The sequence below is a fragment of the Pongo abelii genome, chromosome 1 (genome assembly GCF_028885655.2).
Source record: "Pongo abelii isolate AG06213 chromosome 1, NHGRI_mPonAbe1-v2.0_pri, whole genome shotgun sequence".
NCBI lineage: Eukaryota > Metazoa > Chordata > Mammalia > Primates > Hominidae > Pongo > Pongo abelii.
Window position 1 is genome coordinate 143958406 of NC_071985.2, and position 19381 is coordinate 143977786.

Consider the following 19381-nt stretch of genomic DNA (forward strand, 5'->3'; position numbering starts at 1 on the left):
TCACACAACTAAGAGATCTAATTACTATAGCTTCGGAGCTTCTAAGGCATCTTATGCACTTGTCTCTTCCCCACTGTTCAACCTGAAGCATGTACTCTGCCCTTTAGCAAAAATCACAACTCCGCCAGGTGTGGTGGCTCATGCCTACAATCCCAGCACTTTGAGAGGCCAAGGCAAGAGGATTGTGTGAAGCCAGGAGTTCCAGTCCAGCATGGGCAAAGCAAGACCCTCTCTACAAATGAATGTTTGAAAAAAAAAAAAATTAAGGCCAGGCATGGAGGGTCACACCAGTAATCCCAGCACTTTGAGAGGCCAAGTCAGGAGGATCACTTGAACCCAGGAGTTTGAGACCAGCCTGGGCAACATAGCAATATTCTATCTCTACCAAAAAAAAAAAGAACAAAATTAGCCAGGTGTGGTGTCACATACCTGTAGTCCCAGCTACTCAGGAGGCTGGGGTGGGAGGATGACTTGAACTTGGGCAGTTGAGGGTGCAGTGAGCCATGATTGCACCACTGCACTCCAGCCTGAGCAACGGAGCAAGACTCTATCTCAAAAAAATTAAAGTTAACCAGGCATACTGACACATGTGTCATCCCAGCTACTTGGGAGGCTGAGGTGGAGATCACCTTAGCCAGGAGGTTGAGGCTGCAGTAAGCCATGATGGTGGCACTGCCACAGCCTGGGTGACAGAGCGAGACCCCGTCTCAAAAAAAAAAAGACACCACAACTCCACCTGGAGAAGTAATAAAATCTCATGGAAGCATGAGCAGCCAACACAATTATATAGCAGGAAAGAAAAAGCAAAAAAGCTAGGAAAGAACAAAGTTTCTTTTTAAGATAGATCTGTGTTTAAACAAAGATACTTAGGAAATGGTACAAGTGCTAAGGAATGAATTAATACTAAATGTCATCACTGTGATGGTTGGAACATCAAAATATACATAACATTATACATACATGTGTATATTATATACATATATACATACGTGTATATATTATATACATATCTATATACAATAGAGTTATGCTTCACTTAAAAACTGGGATACATTCTGTGATCATAGAGTGCACTTACACAAACCTAGACGGTATATAGCCTGCTACACACCTAGGCTATATGGCATAGACTATTGCTCCTAGGCTACAAATCTATATAGCATGTTACTGTACTTAATACTACAGGCAACTGTAACATAATGGTATTTGCATATCTAAACATAGAAAAGGTACAGTAAAAATGCAGTGAGATAAGAAAATGGTACACCTGTGTAGAGCACTTTCCATGAATAGAGCGTGCATGATTGCTCTGGGTGGGTCAGTGAGTGAGTAGAGTGAATGTGAAGGCCTAGGACATTACTGTACACTACTATAGACTCTATGAACGCTGTATACTTATGCTATACTAAATTTATTAAAACTTTTTTCTGCCGAGTGCAGTGGCTCACGCCTATAATGCCAGAATTTTGGGAGGCTGAGGCAGGTGGATCACCTGAGGTCAGGAGTTCAAAACCAGCCTGGCCAACATGGTGAAACCCCATCTCTGTTAAAAATACAAAAATTAGCTGGGCATAGTGGCAGGTGCCTGTAATCCCAGCTACTCGGGAGGCTGAGACAGGAGAATCACTTGAACCCGGGAGGTGGAGGTTGCAGTGAGCCAAGATTGCGCCGTTGCATTCCAACCTGCGCAACAAGAGCTAAACTTGGTCTCAAAAAAATAAAAATAATTTTTTTTTTAAATACAAAAATTAGCTGGGCGTGGTAGCACGCGCCTGTAGTCCCAGCTACTCAGGAGGCTGAGGCAGGAGAATCACTTGAACCCGGGAGGCAGAGGTTGTGGTAAGCCGAGATCGTGCCACTGCTCTCTAGCCTGGGCAACTGAGTGAGACTACGTCTCAAAAAAACAAAACAAAACAAAAAAACCTTCTTTCTTCAATAATAAATTGAAGACAAGTTCACCTACTATAACTTTTTACCTTATAAACTTTTTAAATGTTTAATCTTTGACTCTTCTGTAACACTTAACATACAAACTATACAAAATATTTTAAAATATTTTATGTCATTCTATAAACTTTTTTCTATTTTTAGAAATTTTATTTCTTTTTTTACTTTTTTGTGTTAAAAACTAAGACACATACATTAGCCTAGACCTACCCATGAACTGGATCATCAATATCACTGTGTTCTACCTCCACGTCTTGTCCCACTGGAAGGTCTTCAGGGACAATAACATGCATGGAGCTGTCATCTGCTATGATAACAATGTCTTCTTCCAGAATGTCCTGAAGGATCTGCCTGAGGCTGTTTTATAGTCAACTTTTTTTTAATAATTAAGGGTACACTCTAAAATAACAATAAAAGGTATGGTATAGTAAATACATAAACCAGTAACATAGTTGCTTGTTATCAAGTACTATGTACTGTACATAATTGTATGTTCTAGACTTTTATATGACTGGCACTGCAATAGGTTTATACCAGCATCACCACAAACACATGACTAATGCATTGTGCCACAATGTTACAACAGCTACAATGGCTCCACTAGGCAAGTAGGAACTGTTTTGTTTTGGTTTTTTTTTTTTTTTTTTTTTTTTTTTTGAGATGGAGTCTACCTCTGTTACCCAGGCTGGGGTGCAGTGGCGTAATCTCAGCTCACTGCAACCTCTGCCTCCCGGGTGCAAGCAATTCTCCTGCCTCAGCCTCCGGAGTAGCTGGGACTACAGACGCATGCCACCATGCCCTGCTAATTTTTGTATTTTTATTAGAGACAGGGTTTCACCATATTGGCCAGGCTGGTCTCGAACTCCTGACCTTGTGATTTGTCCGCCTCAGCCTCCCAAAGTGCTGGGATTACAGGCGTGAGCCACTGCGCCTGGCTGCAAGTAGAAATTTTTACCTCCATATACTCTTTTTTTTTTTTTTCTTGAGATGGAGTCTCGCTCTGTCGCCCAGGCTGGAATGCAGTGGCATGATCCCGGCTCACTGCAACCTCCACCTCCTGGGTTCAGGCGATTCTCCGGCCACAGCCTCCTGAGTAGCTGGAACTACAGGCACTTGCCACCACGCTTAGCTCATTTTTGTATTTTTAGTAGAGACGGGGTTTTACCATGTTGGCCAGGATGGTCTCAAACTCCTGACCTCAGGTGGTCCGCCCACCCCGGCCTCCCAAAGTGCTGAGACTACAGGCATGAGCCACCATGCTTGGCCTGCTCCATATAGTCTTATAGGACTACCGTCATATATGCGATCTGTCGTTGTCCAAAATGTGTTTATGCAGCACATGACTCTGTGTTGTATATATAATGTAAAGCTTCAATAAAAGTAAATCAAAAGTTAAATGTGTTTAGTTTGATAGAACCAGATGACTATAATATTGAGGATATCCTTCTTGTGATAGTTAGTTTTGTTACAATACAGCACTCACCTTCCACATGAAACTTTAAAATGAAGGGAAAAAGAGCAGAGACCATATAGTTAAAATGCACAGTAGAAACACCAAAATGCGGGGCTGGGCGCTGTGGCTCATGCCTGTAATCGCAGCACTTTGGGAGGCCAAGGTGGGCAGATCATGAGGTCAGGAGATCGAGACCATCCTGGCTAACGTGGTGAAACCCAGTCTCTACTAAAAATACGAAAAATTAGCCAGCCATGGTGGCACGTGCCGGTAGTCCTGTGTCCGGAATTTATTCCTTCCTGTGGGTTCTTGGTCACGCTCACTTCAAGAATGAAGCCACGGACCCTCGCAGTGAGTGTTACAGCTCTTAAAGATGGTGTGTCTGGAGTTTGTTCCTTCAGATGTGTCCGGAGTTTCTTCCTTCCAGTGGGTTCCTGGTCTTGCTGATTTCAAGAATGAAGCCACAGACCCTCGGGTTAATGTTACAGCTCTTAAAGGTGGTGCGGACCCAAAGAGTGAGCAGCAGCAAGATTTATTATGAAGCATGAAAAGAACAAAGCTTCCACACCACAGAAGGGGACCTGGGCAGGTTGCCGCTGCTGGCTCAGGTGGCCGGCCTTTATTCCCTTATTTGGCCCTGCCCACATCCTGCTGATTGGTCCATTTTACAGAGCACTGATTGGTCCATTTTACAGAGTGCTGATTGGTCCATTTTACAGAGTGCTGATTGGTGTGTTTACAATCCTTTAGCTAGACACAGAGTGCTGATTTGGTGCGTTTAGAATCCTTTAGCAAGACCCAGAGTGCTGATTGGTGCATTTTTACAGAATGATGATTGGTGCATTTACAATCCTTTAGCTAGACACAGAGTGCTGATTGGTGCATTTATAATCCTCTAGCTAGACAGAACAGTTCTCCAAGTCCCCACTAGACCCAGGAAGTCCACCTGGCTTCACCTCTCAGTCCCAGGCTGAGGCAGGGGAATCGCTTGAACCCAAGAGGCAGAGGTTGCAGTGAGCCGAGATCATGCCACTGCAGTACAGCCTGGCCAACAGCGAGACTCTATCTCAAAAAAAAAAAAAAGAAAGAAACACCAAAATGCACTGCAAGACAACAAGACACTGGAAATAACATGCCCAGCAACAGGGGAATGAATGAGTAAAATATGGCACATAAACAACCAAAAATATACATTGTAATTAAAAGTGAAATTTTTATGACTCAGAAAATTCATAAAATAGTTAAGATACAGTACTTTGTTAAGAGACAATTAAAAATATTTTTAAACGACACTATTGCAACTACAAATCCCTACTTCATAGATCTAAAAGAGAGTAACATTTGGGCCCTCCAGCATCCAGGCTCCCCATGAAAAGGGTGCTCACTTCTGCTCTTTCCTGGTCCTGAAGTGTGATATCCATCTGTTTCCCAAGCCTGATTCTCTGTTTTCACCTCTCCAACCATGAGCTTTGCATTTCCTATTTCTGGCCTTTTCTTGCAGTTATTATTATTGTTACTAATATTAAACTTTTTGAATGTGACCTTGGCTTCTCTGGATGAAGACTTGTTTCACAGCCCATACTACACAGATATCCACAGGCTCAATTCCCCCAGCTTCAGCCCATCATTTAGGAAGACTTTTTCTGTACCTGTCCCATCTCACCTGCCTCAGATCTTATGGGAAGAGTCCTAAAAATATATACAATTGAAACTTTGATGGACTAGGGTCTTAAGATCATGGGTTCAACATATAGTATTAGTTTTTTTCAATCTGTCCAAACTTAATCTTTAAGTTTGGATTAAGACTTAATCTTTTAAAGACTTAATCTTTTCCTTATCTTTGTCAAGGTTGCCACCTGGTGGTGAATTTCTAGAACTTCATTGTTCTAGAAATTAGCCTCAAGTTAGCAAAAGTAAAGTTAAAAGATGCCACCTTTGATTTCACTAGCAGTTTTACGTTAATTACATGGAAGTATAGGCCTTTAATCGCCCTGGTAGCCAAAGTCATATCACAGGGTTAGCTGATCCAGAAGTTATACAAGCCTTATAGACGTTCCCTTACTTGCCTGGGACTCATGCCTTGATTCCCCATAGGATTCCAGGTTGATTTAATTACCTGATACCGGATCTGCTCTGGGAAGTAGTTCTTACTTAGACAGTGAGCATTTGCATCTACTGCTGAATCTTGGTGACTCTGAACGTTGTATAGTGTCTTGTAAACTTTCACCAGTGTGTTAGTTCCCTCAGGTTGCCTTAACAAAGTACTACAAACTAGGTGGCTTATTAAATAACAGCAGTTTATTCCCTCACTGTTTGGGAGGCTAAAAGTCTAAGATAAGTATCAGCATGGCCAGTTCCTTCTGAGAGCTGTGAATAAGATTGTTCTATACCCCACCCCCACTATCATCTGGTGATTGCCTGGAAATCTCTGCATTCCTTGTCTGGTAGGAGCATCACCTTAGTCTGTGCCTTCATCTTCACACAGGGTCTATGTATATGTCCAGATTTCACCTTTTTATAAGACCACAGTCATATTGGATTAGGGTTCATGCTAATAACCTCATCTTAACTAATTACATCTGCAGTAACTCTATATCCACATAAGATTACATCCGGAGGAACTGGGACGTAGGACTTCAACATATGAAACTAAGGGGGACATGGTGCAACCCATAGCAACCACATATCTCATTAGACTTCCAGGCTTCATTTCCACCATGTTGTTTTTCACAATTATTTGCTGCTCTTCCCTGCTGGACAGTTACATTTCCTTGCCCCACTGATGTGAAGCTTAGCCGTGAAATTGCTCTGCTCAATAAAATATGAAAAGAAGTGATGTGTGCACATCCTAACAGAACCTTTTAAGAGCCTCTTCCCTCTGCCGTGAAACAGGCAGTGTTCCAGGTGAAGGCTGTTTCATCAGCCTATGTCTCAGAATGACAGTGACACAGACCAGGGCAGCAGCTGAACCTCAGTGGATATGTAGTATGAACAAGAAAACCTTTATGATTTTAGGCCACCAAGACTTTGGGGTCATTTATCACTGAAGCATAAATTAACTTTAGCTGACTGACACAGCTAACTGACACCATAAGTTCACCCTGTAAGGTGAGTGAGGTTTTTTTAAAAAAATTCATTCATCAGATAATTATTAAAAACTCTCTGTGTGCTAGGCATATAACTGTATGTTGGACACTGTGATGGTGTCACCTTGGCTATGCCATGGTACCCAGATATTTGCCAAACATCAGTCTAGGTATTGCTGTGAAGGTGTATTTTAGATGAGATTAACGTTTAAATCAGTAGGCTTTCAGTAAAGCCAATTACCATCCGTAATATGGGTGGGCCTCATTCAGTGGAAGACCTTAAGAGGAAAAGACTGAGGTCCTCAAGGAAGAGGGAGTTCTTCTGACTCCAGTTGCAGCATCCGTTCTTCCCTGAGTCTCCAACCTGCTCTGCAGATTTCAGATTTGCCAGCCCTCACAAACACATAAGCCAGTTCCTTAAAATAAATGTATGTATAGCTCACATTTATTTCAATGTTTCATATTAGAAGTGTTTCAGTCTTTATTTAGAAGTATAGTAATGTTTTTGTGACCAGAAATATGCTGTAGAAACTGAACTCTTATTTATCTCAATTAGCCTATGGTAAAATTGGTCATGCTGTATATCATTTTGCTTAAAGCTGCAGTTTCCAAGAACCTATATGACACTTTTAAGTGATGACTTGCTGTACTGCATTTAATGGAAGCACATAGGGGACGCACCTGACCCTGACTCGTAGAACCAAAGAAGCCTTTCGGGAGGCAATGAAGTCGAATTTGAGAACTGCACTTGGCAGGTGGAATAGGAGTTAGCCAAGTGCAAGGAAGGGTGGTGGGGACCAGGAATTGGACTGAGTAGAGAACATGCACTCTAAACAAGGGCATGATCTCCCCCAGAAGAAGAAAATGGGTGCTTGGCAGACTAGATAAATCTTAGCTATCACACTGTTTTGTCACCATCCAAAGCTCAATCCTATGTGACAAAATTGTATTCCTCTTAATATTTAATTGAGGGGAGGGAAGATGACTAGGAAAACATTTCTAAGAAGGTCTCCTTAGATAGGCAATAATAAAAAAAAAAAAACATTGAGAAACATTGGTATAGAAAGAGCATTTGGGCATAGGAAAGATCACACATGAAACTACTGAAATGAGAGAGAACATAGACTATTTGAAAAATTAGAATGGGTGTGGCATAGAATTGGGAGGGAAGAGGAAGCAAGAAGAACAATGAGAGAAGAGGCCAGTCTAGAAACAAATTTTAAAGAAAATTAAACCTGAAAGTGCATTTCAACCTCAATTATCTAAATAATTTTAAGTAAAGTTGGACTTTGTGTCTAAATTATCTACAGCACATCAAACTCACTTTTTTATGTATACATCATCCTTTGTGTTTGTGGTCTCTACTGAATGAATTAAGCTTTAAACATTGTGTTAGAGATAGACAAGAGCATTTGTTAAGATAGATATTTCAACCTATCATGCTAGAACTTGGTAGTTGTACAACTGTTGTCTCTAGAATGGCATCATGTTCAGGTGGGTAATTATAATGCTATTCCAGCAAGCTTTTTAACCTCTGGAGAATTTTCATGTGATTTACTTCACTGGAGTTTCAAAGACAAAATATGAGACTAAAAAAGGTATTTTTCTTGGTCCCATTATTTAGAATAGAATGAGAACAATGGTTTATTTAATAACCATTATCTTTATCTTCTTCCCAGATTGAATTAAAATTACATTAATATTCTATTAGAAAATTCTTCGCAAAAATGCTGTCAATCATTTTTTTATTTCTACCAGCTTGTTAACAATGAACTCAAAGCTAATTCAATACTTTTGAGAGATAGTATAAAACTCAATTTTAGAATCTAAAGAACTAAAAAATTGTATGCTATGTGATAATTTTAATTCCTATTTTTCTACCACAGCCTTAGCTTGCTTGGTATTAGTAGGCTTATCCTAAATTTATAATATACTTTCAAGAGGCAGCATTCTAGTAATATTTTTAGAAGGTCTTATTATATAAAAGACAGTATAAAATTATATAACAGTTCTGAGTATGGATTCTGGAGTCAGACTGTCTGGGTTCAGATCCTGAGTTGAACCTGTTTGGGTTTAAATGTTACAAGCTTTCATAAACTTGAGCAGATGAGAAAAGTTGTGTGATCTTAACCTCTCTGTACCTCTGTACCTCATAGTTCTAACTATGTGATAGAACTACTACATATTTTTGTAAACATACAGTAATAATGAGTTCATTACGTAAAGCACTTAGAACAATACCTAGGACATACTCAGTACTCAATAATGTTAGCAATAATTACGGAACCCCTTACTGAGTAGCTTTAAAACCATTTGTTGAGTCTTTCCTGTATGTCATACAAGGAACTTACTTGTGAAACTCTTAGTACATCTTACCTAAAATGATCTTCAGAGCATGGCTTAAGATATTTTTTGAAACTGACTTTTTAAATATTATTATTGTTCTCTTTACTACGTTACAAGCCTTCAAACGGATTAGCTTTCTAGGGTAGGATGATACTTTTTGTCCTTAGGTGAGAAGATGAACATCTAAATTTCATTTTAAAAAGCATTCCTTCCAGCCAAGCATGGTAGCTCACACCTGTAATCCCAAACTTTGAGAGGCCAGGGTAGGAGGATCACTTGAGGCCAGGAGTTTGAGAACAACCTGGGCAACACCACAAGACCCTGTCTCTATAAAATATACAAACAAACAACAACAACAACAACAAATAGTTTGGCACAGTGGGATATGCCTATAGTCCCACCTACTCAGGAGACTGAGGCAGTAGGATCGCTTGAGCCTGGGCAGTTGAAGCTGCAGTGAGCCATGATCACACCACTGCATTCCAGCCTGGGCAACCATGTCTGAGAAAAAAAAAAGAAAAAAAGGCATTCCTTCAGTAGTAGGTGGGAGATGAATTCCTCTTCAGAATTTTGTGTTGGAGTCTAAGGTTTATCTTTATGGAACTACTATTTACATGGTAACAGTAGGGAAAAGGAAGAAGAGTGACCCATGATTTACTGGTTTTAAAATTTTGACTAAGGCAAATCCTTTTCAATATTTATATATTTCAGAAAATGTCATTGAAATTCACAAATGCAAAACGGATTGAAGGACTTGATAGTAATATGTGGTGAGTATCTTAAAATAAATAATAATAATTTAGTGAGGGTTTCCTACATATTTTCGTATCTTTAGATAGGAGTTTTTTTGCCTCATCCATGGTCTATAAATAAAGGTCCTCATTTAATTCATCCATTAAATGAAAATGGAAGGAAGTTAGCAATCCATATACTGAATTGTTCATTTGGCACATGTGCCATGCCCTGTGCTGGACACTGGACATATGGCAGAGAAAAGGACAAATGTTAATGCCCTCATGGAACTTACCTTCCAATCCAGGAACTTTTCTTATTAGTTCTGTTCTCTAATAGTTGATGAAAGAACTTGGCAGCAGCTGGAATTGTTGAGAAAATATATATACATGGTTAAAATATGGGTAGCGTGAAACTGAGGTTTGTAAGGGACATTGGGTTCATAAATTCAGCCATCATTCTATTTGGTAAACTGATTTGTGGTTGGTAAATTTTTGTTGGAAACTCATTTTTTAAAACCTATAGGACTAAACTAGGATCTTATTTGTCTGTTTTGTGATAAGACTATAAGATGTAAAAAAGCAAACTTTATAATTGTAGAACTTATTAATATTAGTATTTTTTTCAATCTTAGGATTGAATTTACCAAATTGGCTGCAGACCCTTCTGTTGTGAATCTTGGCCAAGGCTTTCCAGATATATCTCCTCCTATATATGTAAAAGAAGAATTATCAAAGATTGCAGCAATCGATAGCCTGAATCAGTATACACGAGGCTTTGTAAGTATATCAAGACCATATGGGGCGTGAGCTTTTATTTTATACTGGGGTGTGTGTCTGTGTGTGTGCATGTGCCCTTCTGTCATTCATATGTAAGTGACTTTCTGGGACCAGCTGTCCCATCCTAGCAACCACAGAAACTTCTGCCCTTGCCCTATGTCCTGGGATGAGCCTTCCCCTACTTCCAGCCCCTCTACACTTTTCTTTTGGCCCTTACTTTACTGTTGCTCCACGATAGGATCCTATGGCAACACGATAAGGAACAACATTCTCTTGAGACATGTCTTTTCTATCTCATCAACATTTATGCAGCCTCAGCACTGACCCTTTATTTAATATACTCTATATCCAACTAGCTACGTTTTTCCTCCCTGTGCCAGCTCACTCCCATCCTTCTGTAATGAAATGCCTAGGATAGCCAAAGATTTTCTAGATCAGATGTACCTTTGAACTGTAGACTTGTATCTGTTGTGCCAAAAGCCATACAATTATCATATGTCTGAGCACTTGTCTTTTCCTTATATGATATTGGGAGGGGAATGGTATAGGAGGAAATGGGGAGCGGAATGGTATAGGAGGAAGCCTGTTTTTTGTCTTTTATTAGTGGTCTAACTATAAAAATCTATAGAAGGGTTTTGCTTTGGGAATAGCACAGGGAAAAGCAGTGAAACCTACCTGTGTCACAAGGTTTGACACTGGTGAGAATCCCTGCTTTTCATAGACTCTCACTCCCTGGCCCACCCTACAGACCCCCATCTCAGACCTACTCAACATAACTCACTCCCCAGCCTATACAAATCCATAATGAAAGGCTAGAAACAAACCAACAATAGAGAAAATTAATGAAACCAAAAGCTGGTTCTTTGAAAAGATCAATAAGTAAAAGTTTTAGCTAGATTGACCAATAAAAAAGAGAAAACTCAAAGTACCATATGAAGAATGAAATAAGGAATATCATTACTGATCATACAAACATGAAAGCAATAATAGGATAATATTATGGATAATTTTATGTCAGTACATTGACAACTTGGATGAAATGAACAGATTATTTAAAAGATACAAATTACCAAAACTGACACAAGGAGAGATGAAAAATGCAACTAGCCCTGTGTCAATGAAAGAAAATGAATTTGTAATTAAAGTCTTCCTGCAAACAAACCTCAATACCTAGATGGCTTATTAGTGAATTCTATCAAGCATTTAAGGAAGAACTATTAGGTCAGTGCAAAAGTAATTGCGGTTTTGCCATTAATTTTAATGACAAAAACACGATTACTTTTGCACGAACCTAATAATACCAGTTCTGCACACATTTATTCAGAAAGTGGAGCAGGATGAAAAACTTTTACTTATTGATCAACAATTTTTGTAATTTGAAAAATAAAGAAATGCCTAATGGTTTTGTCTGACCTTTTAATGGGGTTTTGTATCAGGGTAATGCTGGTCTCATAAAATTAGTTTCAGCATTACCCTGATACAAAAACTGATTTAAAAAATGCCAGCAAAAGAAATAAAGAAAACTCCAGTTCAATATCTCTCATGAATATAGAAACAAAGATTATGAAATTTTAGCAAATCAAATCCAGATATGTATGTGTGCATGTGTGTGTGCCTGTGTGTATAAAGATATAAAAAGTAATACATCCTGACCAAGTAAGGTTTACCATAGGAATGCAGGATTAGTTTTAATATCCAAAAATTAATCATTGCAATTATGCTATATTATCAGAAAAAAAAATCATCTTACATAGTATATATAGAAAATGCATCTGACAAAATTCAACCCTCATTTATAATAAAAGTTTTCAGCCAATTAGAAATAGAATGGAGCTTTCTCACTCTGATAAAAGGAATCTATGAGAAACCTACAGATTACACCTGTAATGCACATAATATAGTAAGATTGAAAAGACAGCAAAGATGTCCACTCTGACCATTGTTATTCATCAGTGTACTGGAGTCCTGTGAGATATAAAGATACATAGATTAGAAAGAAGAAAAATGTAAACTCATTTTCAGAAAACATGATTGTGTACATAGAATATCCTAAGGCATTCTAAAAGAAAAAAAAAGCCTACTACAACTAATAAATGAATAGAGCAAGTCACAGGACACAAAGCCAATATACAAAAATCAGTTGTATTTCTGTATATTAAAATGAACAATTAGAAAGTAAAATTTTTTAAATACTATTTATAGTAATACCCCAAAACACAAAACATTTAAGAATAAATTTTTTAAAATATATCCAAGATCTGTACAATGAAATCTATAAAACATTACTGAGAGAAATTAAGCAATACCTAAATAAATTGGGAATGATGTTCATGGATTGAGAGACTAAATATTGTCTATGTCAGTTTTCCCAAATTGGTCTATAGCAGAGTTTTGCATTCTGTGGCCTATGGACCCAATATGTCAAATTTTGTAAATAAAGTTTCATTAGAACAAAACCACACCCACTTATTTATTAATACGTATATTCTAGTTTTTGTAAATACATAGGTATATACATGTCTATGTGTTTTTATATTGGTATAAGCACTGAAAGTGGTGTTGCACTATCACCAGGCTGTGGACATTCGTCACCTCAGGGGGATGGGAATGAAATAATATTGAGGAGCGATTGTAATTTTTTACACATCTTTGCCTAGTTTTACTTATTACATGAAGCATAAATTATTTTTGTATTTAAATTTTTAATTTTAAAAGCACAAACACTTATCATTCTAAGACATGTATATAGTGTTTATAGTTGCTTTTCAGATCTCCTTTTGCTAGAATTTGTTAGACCTGCTATTAAAGTAAAATTCAAAGGAACTCAGTTTATTGCTCCAGAGCCCAAAGTGCTTTCAAACAAAGGCACATGACCTGCACTTGCACTCTTACTCTCAACGGATAGAAAATCTGGATGGTACTTCAAAAGCAAAATGAGGAGGTAGATGCTGGACAGAAAACAACAAGAAATACTGACTTAAATACTAAATAAAATAAGGAGGGGGAAAGGAAAAGGAAGAAAAAAAAGGAAGGAAGGAGAGAGAACCTAGAAGAGAACTTAGGGAGAGCTAATCCAGGAGTCTTCAGACCCCCTACTTGCCTCAGACTGTACCTTCATAATCCCTTCACTTCTCCTATGAAAGTAGTTACCTTGGATAACAACTGTTTTCTTGACTGTCAGTGTGAGTAGTGTCTCACTTCCTTCTAACATTTGCTATCACATCAACACCAGTGTTCGTGTCGTTGGTGAATTTGTTTGTGTTCTCTCTCTCTAGTCCATTGGTTGGCATAACCATCTCTCCAGCAATCAGGAAGAGCCAAGGAGTGGGTATACAGTTAACGTGGGTTTTTTTTACTTATTTTAACTGGGAAACAAATCCAACTCTTTTCAATATGACTTAATTACTGTCAAAAAATACAAATGATTGATTTTTATTCAAAGCAAATACTTTGAAATTATATAATCCCAAACCCTTTATTTAGTAAGAAGTTTTAATCATTAGCAAGCCTTCATGACAAATAGTGTGGGAATACTCTAAATGTAGGAAATTTTTAAAAATTTATTGCCATTAAAAAATATAAATTTTCTTTGGGTAATTATAAACATCAAATCCAAATTTTAAAAATTCTTACATTTTAGAGCCATAGTACCTCAAACAGTAGTTCCCATATTTAAATTCAAGGTTTTGTTCTTATTTTTAATCCAACAGGGCCATCCGTCACTTGTGAAAGCTCTGTCCTATCTGTATGAAAAGCTTTATCAAAAGCAAATTGATTCAAATAAAGAAATCCTTGTGACAGTAGGAGCATATGGATCTCTTTTTAACACCATTCAAGCATTAATTGATGAGGGAGATGAAGTAAGTATATTAACATTATCATAATACCTATATTAATCAATTATCATTTGTCCCACCTTTGAATCTTTTGCTTATATTATGCTCTTTTCTCTTTTTATTTTTGATTATGTTTTAAGTATAATGCATGTACAGTAAAGTTCACAAATCTTAAATGTACAGCTGGATAAATTACTGTGTAAATTTCTGTGCAACTACAACCAGACAAAGATATAATACATTTCCAGTACCCAGAAAGCTCCTTTGTTCCTCTTCATAGTCTATATTCTCCCAGAGGTAACTACTCTCATGTCTTCTATTACAATAGGCTTGTTTTGACTGCTCTTTTACTTAATATGAATATAATTATACAGTGTATACTGTTGGGTCTAGATCCATTCATTTATTTTTGCATCTGTGAGATTCATCCATTTTGTTGCATATAATTTATTCTTATTTTTATAGCCTATTTAAATAAGGGCAGATGGAAGGGACTAACACTGCTGGGGAAAAAGAATCTTTTGTTTTCATTGCTAAAATAACCTTTACTCTTAACTTGGTCTGCAAGTTTTTGATCAATGTCTTTGTGTGCCCAGTAATTGTATAAGCCATCCCATGTGAGGATGTTTTTGTGTTTGTTTTTGTTTTTTTCTGAGACGGAGTCCCACTTTGTTGCCCAGGCTGGAGTGCAGTGGCGCGATCTTGGCTCACTGCAACCTCCACCTCACGGGTTCAAGTGATTCTCCTGCCTCAGCCTACTGAGTAGCTGAGATTACAGGCACCCGCCATGAAGCCCAGCTAATTTTTGTATTTTTAGTAGAGATGGGATTTTGCCATGTTGGCCAGTCTGGTCTCGAACTCCTGACCTCAGGTGATCCGCCTGCCTCAGCCTCCCAAAGTGCTGGGATTACAGGCATGAGCCACCATGCCCAGCTGAGAATGTATTAATATAATAGGAAGGTAAAATGATTTCTGCGATTTAGTACTGTGATGTGTGACCAACTTTTGCACCTACCTCAGTCATCTCTACCCATATTTCCCATTAGCATTCCAATAGCCTTGCTTTAATACTTTTTGCCTCTTTCATTTATTCAGAAAATACTGAGGATCCAATATATGCTAAGCACTGTGAGATAGACGATATTTTAAAGATAGATTCTATGCAGAAGGTGTTCCCTGTCTAGTAGAGAACACAGACTTGCAAATGGATTAAGAGGAACATTATGGTAGTGACAAAAGGAAGAGGCAATCACCTCTGCTAAGTCTGGAAAGCTCCAGAGAGACATTGCTTAAGCTGGGACTGAAGAACGAATATTTATCCTGATCTATATTGTTAACTTTCTTTAAACTCTCATAACCCTTTATCATACCACTTTTATGAAAGATGCTGCTATCTGCTTTGTGTTATGTTATTCTTTTACAACTTTGATTCCCTCCACTCTGCCAGACAAGATGTTTAAGGAAACATGTTAAGGAAGTTCACAGTTTCATATACATAATCTCCTTTAATCCTATAACATAGTTTTGTCTCATACTTCGATGTTGTTAATCCTTTGTTGCTTCTTTCTCTGCACTCTGTTGGGAGTATTGTAAGGCTTAGCCCTTAGCCTTCTTTCCTCTATTCTTTCTTCCTTCATCAACTTATCTAGTATTTTGAAACCACATACATGTCACTTGCTATCATACTGACCTATTTATTGTTTCTGTATAGCATTTATTACTATCTGAAATTATCTAATGTCCTTATTTGTATCTACGTTCATTATAAGCCTCTCTCAGTAGGATATAAGTTCTAGGAGAACCTTATAGCTTTACTGCCAGCACCTAAAAGAGTGAGGACTCAATAAATATTCTCAAAAAAAAAAGAGAGAGGAATTATTCACATCATAAAAGTGAAAAAATCAAGGCGAAGAGTAGCAGGTATATTTCTCCCACTCTACTGCCCTGCCTCTCCAATTTATTTTCCTTTATTGTGCTCTCACTTTGTATTGAGCTTTATATTTCCCACTAGAGTTACAAAGATAGGTTGTCTTAGTCCCTGAGAACTTCACAGATGAGGCTGAGTGTGGTGGCTCAGGCCTGTAATCCCAGCACTTCGGGAGGCTGAGGCAGGCAGATCACCTGAGGTCAGGAGTTCGAGACCAGCCTGGGAAACATGGCGAAACCCCATCTCTACTAAAAATACAAAAATTAACCGTGATTTTGAGAAGAGAGAAACATCTTTACTCTCAAGATAATGCTTTTAAATTAGCATTTTATACCAGGGAACATTACAGTGTTCTCTTTCCACATAGCCTGCTGTCTGTCACTGCTTATACATCACTTATATTCTAGATTTTATTTTCTAATTTGAAATATGAAGAAATGCTTAATCGTTTTGGCTGGAATATCCCTTTGAGAATGTGATAGTCCCATTCTCCAGGTAAATCTACCTATGCATATATGAAATTTTATATGTAATTTCAAATACTCCCACTGCATGTGATACCAAGGAGTCCAATTAAGACTACCTGGACAAGTTTGTCTCCGAGGTCTCTTCCCCTCAGATGTTAGCTCCACAAGGGCAAAGACTGCCTTTTTCACTGCTGTATCCCAACACATAGTACAGTGCCTAGCCCACAGTAGGTACACAGTATTATTAACTTGAATAAATGATTGACAGGTTGTGGTCTTATTTGCTTTTATTGCAGGTCATACTAATAGTGCCTTTCTATGACTGCTATGAGCCCATGGTGAGAATGGCTGGAGCAACACCTGTTTTTATTCCCCTGAGATCTGTAAGTTTGCCAGTACGGTTCATATGGCAAAGTTTCAAGACTTAAGAAGTCTTGAAAATACCAATTACTTTGTCATGATAAAGTTTCTACTTTGATTGCATTTGGAGATTTCCCGTATATCTCCATTTGTCTAGTTGTCTTTTTTAAATATTTTCAACATAAGTAATACACTAAGGTGAGTCACAAAATCTTCAGCTAGCCTTACAATGTCAGACATGTTAACCATAGTTATAGCTAGTTCCTGTGAAGTAATATTAACAGCAGTTAATGTTGACAGGGCTTATTTTTCCATTTAACAGGTGTGAGCATAAGACTTAGGTCTTTTTAGGCTCTTAAGCAGAACTACATCCTAGTTATTTGTTTATCTTCTTTGTTAGTCTTTTTCTACTTTTTTTTCTGTTCCTACTCCAGGGAAGCATTTGTTGGTAATTTATTCAGTTTCCTTTGCCATGACTTTCTTTGATGTTTTTTTCCTTATTAGGTTATTCGTTTGTAAGACAGTAAACATGACTTAATTGAATTAAATTATATCTTCATCCTTCATGTTTAGAAACCTGTTTATGGAAAAAGATGGTCTAGTTCTGACTGGACATTAGATCCTCAAGAACTGGAAAGTAAATTTAATTCCAAAACCAAAGCTGTTATACTAAATACTCCACATAACCCACTCGGCAAGGTAAGCAAGTCTCTTATCTCCTTATACAGTCTTCTGACCTATCATTTTCTCACGTGTTGAATAATTGGCTGTGCTCTTTCCTTTATTATGTGTAGGTGTATAACAAAGAGGAACTGCAAGTAATTGCTGACCTTTGCATCAAATATGACACACTGTGCATCAGCGATGAGGTTTATGAATGGCTTGTATATTCTGGAAATAAGCACTTAAAAATAGGTACCAACTATAATATAGAGTCACAAATCTAAATGTGTTTGGGCACATATGGAAGAACTGATTGGAAAGCATCCCAGACCAACTCTAAAATAGTCTTTGTAATGGGTATCTGTCTGTATGAACACTTAAAAATAGTATTTAAATAAGCAATACTTTAGTGAATTGATGAATAGTTCAAAGGACAAAGAGTAAGAGATTTTGGATCATACTATAAAGCTATGATACCAGAGAAGTAGTTCTTTTGCCCATATATCCCTGGCCTCTTAGCAGAAATCCAGCAATTACTTGTTACATAAGACACAGGGAGCTTTCTTGTGCCTGAAGAGGTTCTAGACGGTCTGTGCTAGACAACTTACCAAAATGCCATGTCAACAGAAAGAAATTACAGGGGTAGTCAGGTATGCTGCTTGGCCCTTGCTTGAGATTCAGCCATTACTACTGGGCTATCTCATGAATGCCGTAGTGTCTGCTGGGGTAGTCCAAACCATGTCAACTATAGGATTACAAACTGGGCTGCAACTTTTGGGTCTTCGCGCCTCCCTTTCCTTTGCCTGGAAACACTTTTCCTCCAAATATCCACCTGGCTCCAAATATCCTTCGCCTCCTTCACGCCTTTGTCCAATGTCAGTTTTCATGACCATCACATTGAAAATAGCTACACCTCTCCCTCCAGCATTTGCTTTGTCCTTTTTCTGTTTTGTTTTGTTTTTTCCTCTATAGTAAATATCAGAATCTATACATTTTACTTCTAAACCGCAGTAATGGAGGGATTTTGTTTGTTTTAGTCTCTTCTGCATCCCCATTTTCCATAGAATCTTGTACATGGTAGAGAATTAGAAAGAAATTGTTGAATAAATGAAGATGAAAGATGAAAAGATTAAGGGAAGGATGACTAAAAAATGTGGCAGAAATAGATAAATTTTAAAATTTAGGCCAGGTACAGTGGCTCATACCTGTAATCCCAGCACTTTGAGAGGCTAAAGTGGGTGGATTGCTAGAGTCCAGGAGTTCAAAACTGGCCTGGGCAACATGGAGAAACCCCATCTCTACACAGAAATTCAAAAAATCAGCCAGGTATGGTGGTCTGTGCCTGTAGTCGCAGCTACTTGGGAGGCTGAGGTGGGAGGATACCTTGAGCCCAGGCACCACTGGCTCACTGCAGCCTCCATTTCCTGGGCTCAAGCGATCCTCCCACCTCAGCTTCCCAAGTAGCTGGAACTACAGGCACAGACCACCATACCCAGCTAATTTTTTTTAAGAAAAATAAAAATAAGAAATGTAATGCACTTATATATTAAATTGTTGCATTGTTGCATGTGCCATAATTATTCCTATAGTATATTACAAGTTGCTATAGAGATGGGAAGAGAAAGCAACTGTTTGAGGGGAATAAAAAAGGAGTGGCCGAAAGATAGAGAATTAGCTAAACAGAGAAATAGAAACTAAATTCCTAAAACATAAACTAGCATGTACTTAGACAAGGAGGTATGAAAGGTCAAGATACACTTAAGAAAGGTAAATGATTATTGAAAT

The 19381-nt window shown here is 38.0% G+C and overlaps 1 protein-coding gene across 2 annotated transcripts in view; it reads left to right on the top strand.

Annotated features, from left to right (window-relative positions):
* Window positions 1-19381, top strand: part of KYAT3 (kynurenine aminotransferase 3) — a 56985-nt gene that overhangs the window by 13830 nt on the left and 23774 nt on the right. For both annotated transcript variants that reach the window (XM_003775650.4, XM_002810639.4), the window contains 6 exons: window positions 9544-9602; window positions 10199-10343; window positions 14054-14203; window positions 16870-16956; window positions 17507-17632; window positions 17728-17848. In XM_003775650.4, coding sequence (XP_003775698.2) covers window positions 9544-9602; window positions 10199-10343; window positions 14054-14203; window positions 16870-16956; window positions 17507-17632; window positions 17728-17848 — 688 coding nt within the window. The remainder of the gene's footprint in view (window positions 1-9543; window positions 9603-10198; window positions 10344-14053; window positions 14204-16869; window positions 16957-17506; window positions 17633-17727; window positions 17849-19381) is intronic.